At 40.0% G+C, this 4,755-nt stretch overlaps 1 protein-coding gene across 2 annotated transcripts in view; it reads right to left on the bottom strand.

Annotated features, from left to right (window-relative positions):
* Positions 1 to 301: 301 nt before the first annotated feature.
* Sphkap (SPHK1 interactor, AKAP domain containing) overlaps positions 302 to 4,755 on the bottom strand; it is a 178,005-nt gene continuing 173,551 nt past the window's right edge. For both annotated transcript variants that reach the window (XM_005361516.3, XM_005361517.3), the window contains one exon: positions 302 to 2,137. In XM_005361516.3, the coding sequence (XP_005361573.1) occupies positions 1,994 to 2,137 (144 nt within the window). In that variant the 3' untranslated portion in view covers positions 302 to 1,993. The remainder of the gene's footprint in view (positions 2,138 to 4,755) is intronic.

Here is a 4,755-nt window from a genome sequence, read left to right as displayed (position 1 = left end):
CTTTCTTTGGTCCCCATGATTTTGTTTAAAGGCTGCTGCCCCCAGGAGCTGTGGATAGGGCATGCTTTGTTTTCTGGTCCTTACTGAGACTCCTTTAACCCCAGAGGATTCAGGTCCTCTTGCTGTTACTCACTGGGGCTCCTATCCTGTTCCTTCTCTTCATTCACTCCTCTTGTTGGTCCTCAGTCAGCCTTGACTTTGTACCCTGAGAGTCATTTGGCAATGTTAGGAAGCATTCTTGTAGCTAAATTTCTTAAAGCTCTAGGTCCAGGAGTTCAGCAGAAAAGACTGAACAACAGTTTTGCAACAGATATTTATTGATAAATTTGCAACATTAGGTACAACACATGGTTACATCCAGTATTTGTGCTTTGGAGGGTAAGTAAACATTTATTGGAGCACAACAAGAATTTACACACAATATTTTAGGATTCTTTGAACAATAAAAATATCATTTCCTATGTATTAGCACAAAGAAGCACAGTTCAGTTTGAGATGATAGCTGGGTTTCAAAATCTGGATAATGCATCAGATCAAACATACACCTAAACCTGGACCATCTGCATGATAAATGCACACTGAGGTCTGAAAAAAGATTCCTGCCATGGGGGCGGGGGAGGGCTATGGATTTCCAGCAAGCTTTCTTGTCTTAAGATGCAACTGATAGGGCAGAAAGGTTGGCATGGGGCTGGCTCACAATTAAAGGTATTCTGTAAGCTTTATAAATAGAGCAAAAGCATACTGTTTTGGAAGATACATACTAACCATCTTTCTGATTGAGAAAATACAAATGAGTGTAGTATACTTAGTTGGAAGGGAAGAGATCCTTTAGGGTCCTATAGATACTTTGTGTTTTCAAAGGAGTATATATCTGCTATGAATTTGTAAAATGTGATAAACGCTTCTATTTGTCTAATTTAGTGTCAATATCACCCAGCCTGGAAGTCTGTATTCCTGGCTGTCCCTGCCAAGCACAAGGCCATTACCCTGCATCCATCATTGCAAATGTCTTTGGAGAAGCATGTCAGATATTATACAGATGGCAACACATTCACCCTACAATCAGCCAACAAACTTCATGACACTCTAAAATTTGAGACAACAATCTCTTCATGGTTTATGAAGCTCCAAGACAACTCAATATATTATTTAGATATAGTCTTTTCATAATTTACAATAAAACAAAATTAACTATATACTCAATACACAAGCTTACTTTATCTCAAAAGACTATTATTTATTTCATTGTTTACTTTTAAAATCTTGTCTTTAGGCAAGAATTCCATAATGCTTTTACTCAAGTCATAAATGTAGTGATGGAAAGAAGGGGACCTTGAGCTTGAACAACAGTAGTCTTCTGAGGAGCTCAGGGGTGATTGGGAGGAAGGGCAATACTTATCAGCCACTGCAAATAAATGAAATCACTTCCCATGGATGCTGCTAACACTGTTGCAAGAGTGTTAGTACTCACTGATACTCATCTGAGAGTTGAAATCTTTTACATAAAGGCATGGAAACTTGCAACTATATCCCAAGTATTTCCTTGGGTGAACAACCCATGTACCTGCTAAGCAAAGTGCAATGAAGGTTTTAGAATAATTTGTAGAATTTTTGTGACCCGATGACTTTATTTCTTTTTGATTCACATAACTGGATACATTACAGATCACTCTATATTGTGACATATATGCGGGTGTAGCTTTTCTAGAGGAGGGGCTTGTTATAAACTTTCCTGTTTGGGCCCCAGTAAAGTATCTCTCTTTAAAACTATTTTCATTTGAGCTCTTTTGGACAAGCCTGTGGTGAAATTGATTGGCACAGACTTGTATTTCACTTTCTCTTGGACTTATTTCTTGTCCATGGCAGTGGAGCAGGCTTTTAAATAGTTCTGCTAACGGGATGCAGTGTATTGAGAAAATTCAGAGCATTTAGCGCAAACCACTGGAACCTAAGCTGGGCTAGAGGAAGGAAAGTCTTTGCAGGGTGCACCTGACTATCCTAGTTCCAGGAGCCAGTCAAAGAGACTCGGAGTCCCCTCTTTCTTCTCCGCGTGCATTTTGCAGTACTGGACAACCGCATGAAATATATCTCCCACCTTCCAGGACTTCTGATGAACAAGCTTCACAACTTCTAGAAACTAAAAGAAGACACAGAGTTAGGACTCACATATTGTACTGTCCTGACCAGCATCTCACGGAGCAAACCTTCCAAAGACTGGGGCTCCGAGTCTGTGTTTCAGCATCTTTACTCTCAGCGGACATTTTCAAAATAGTCTGTTTCCCTTTCAGACATTTTAGATAATGAATTCCTCCCAATCTGCAGTTCTATTCATAGTGAAGGACTGGGCAGAACAAGGACAATTCCTCTAAGAGGCAATATTTTAGGTAGCTAGTGTTTTTTCAGGTTAAGTGGTTTTTTTTTTTGTTTTTTTGTTTTTTAAATCTGGGTTAGACTTCTTGCACCAGGATTGCAAAACAATTTCTTACTAGATGTGTGCATTAGGGAAAATAAATTGAGTATTAAATTTCTGGTTCACCCAATGCTTCCACATTCAATAATGATAGACACCTCTCCCTCCCCATGCTAAGATTAATCATCAAGATGTTTCTCTATAGCAATTGTTACAGGAAAACAAGGACATGCCATAGATTTGTCATATAGTATTAGTACCAGTTTCAGTTGGTCACAACAGAAAATTCTAGAATGTAAATGAATTTTGGGCTTAAGATTTTCTCTGGTAGAGTCTAAATAATCAATCTTTGTAGGCTGGAAAATGAAATACTTTAAATATCTGGAAACAAACATTGTCAAAGAGTCTTAGGTTCTTGAAAAAGAAGGCACATGTCCACTGAATTAAGGCTATTTCTCTCCCTAGAGTAGGGCACTATCTCGGTCATGGTTTTCTATCCTTTGCCTGTAGTAAAGAGAGAATCAAGTAATATTTGTTGAATGACAGATAGTATATTAGGCCAAATGGAGTCAAATACATTGTAACTTCTCAAAAATATGGGTAGACATCAAATATCATTGAGGATAAGCCCACTACTGAAAGGATTCTTTAGTTTTAGGTAACATATTTGTATACATATAATTCAAAAACCAAACATGCAAACCTATGTAATGGATGCTCAATAATTCTCTACTGAAATGAAACTTTATGAAGATGCTTGGAGGTCATGGATTTTGGAGTGGGAAATGACAGCCACAAGTTTCTACAAACAAGATGGCCACAGGGCTTCTGTCCCCTGACACAGTGACTGAGAGCAGCGCTCGTGTCACTGAGGTGGGAATTTCATGACCTCATCTCATTACAGCAACAGCAATGGGAGTCCAGCATATTTGGCTGCATGTGTCTTTGCTGTACTTTTAGAAAAATCACTAGTTATCTGGGATGCCTCTTCCTCCTGTTTGGTTTCTTCTCTGCCTGATGCTGACCCCTGGGAACAGATGTGAACCCTTCATAGGAAGGCTTTGTTTACAATGCAGATGCCCTGAAAAATGAATGGTAGAAGGGAGGTAGCTGGTGTATGGACACATGGGAGAATGGCTTTGAGAGCTGTTATGTACATCTTAGTGTGCATATAAACTCAAGTCATGTTTTGAATGGAATAAGAGTGCAAACAGGGGGCTTTAGAGAATTAATGTGAGTAAAGGGGGTAAAGGAGGCTAGGGTATCCAGATATTTCAATTAATTAAGATTCCTTAGCTCTGACTGGAAATCTGAGGGATAGACAGATGTCAAGCCTGGACATTAAGCTTCTGAAAAGTCTCTGAGAGATGCTCGAATAAGCCATTGGCTTCTTGCTCAGGATTTCCCTGAAGGATTACACAAAACCTTTGGCCGAGATGGTTTATCTTTTTTCTTCACACATTAATGTCAAGTCAGAGAAAAGTCGACATACATTGAATTTGGCAGAGCTGCTTTCTGTAAACCTCAGTTTACTCTGTCACTACCCTCCCACTTACGTCTCTGAATCACAGCATAAGGGAGGACTCTGAGGAATATACTCTGCAGAAAGTCAGATTTCAGCTCCTTTCCATCTACCTTGGGCTTAGAAAAAGGAACTTTCATAGTGGTGAGAACCAAAAAATGCCAATGAATGACCTGACATTGTTAAAGTATACCAGAGTTAGGCCACTTAGCTAATAGTTGTGAAATGGCCATTGGCTAGAATGCATCTGCTAATTTCTAAGGTCTGGTTGTTTCCCATTAGACCTCTTTGGTTGTTTTGCTTTCAGTGATTGCTTTTGTTTCTGAGACAGGATTGTCTTATGGAGCCCTGGCTATGCTAGAATTGGCCAGGATGACCTCACTTTGATAGTGGTCCTCTTGGTTTAGCCTTCTAGGTACAAGGATCATAGGAGTGTATTAGCATGCTTCTTCACTAAGCATCTCTAGAAAGATGATCTGACCCTACTAATGCAGCAGCTAAGCTGGGTCCTGAAGCCTTGAAACATGTGTGGAGCTGATGAGCATGAGCATCTTGTGTTTCCTCCATAAAAAATAGTAAATGTGTGTCAAGGTTGTGAATAGACAGAGAGAACGTTTTATCCTAGTATTTCAGTCTTTCCTTCCCCCACACTGTAGCACTTCAGATATAATTCAGGATGCTGCGTGTGCTAGTAAAGAGTTCTCCCAAGCCGGGCGATGGTGGCACATGCCTTTAATCCCAGCACTCGGGAGGCAGAGGCAGGCGGATCTCTGTGAGTTCGAGACCAGCCTGGTATACAGAGCTAGTTCCAGGACAGGCTCCA

Source organism: Microtus ochrogaster, linkage group LG4 (genome assembly GCF_000317375.1).
Source record: "Microtus ochrogaster isolate Prairie Vole_2 linkage group LG4, MicOch1.0, whole genome shotgun sequence".
Lineage (NCBI taxonomy): Eukaryota > Metazoa > Chordata > Mammalia > Rodentia > Cricetidae > Microtus > Microtus ochrogaster.
The sequence above is the reverse complement of the archived record's forward strand: the minus strand, read 5'-3'. Positions and strand labels throughout refer to the sequence as shown.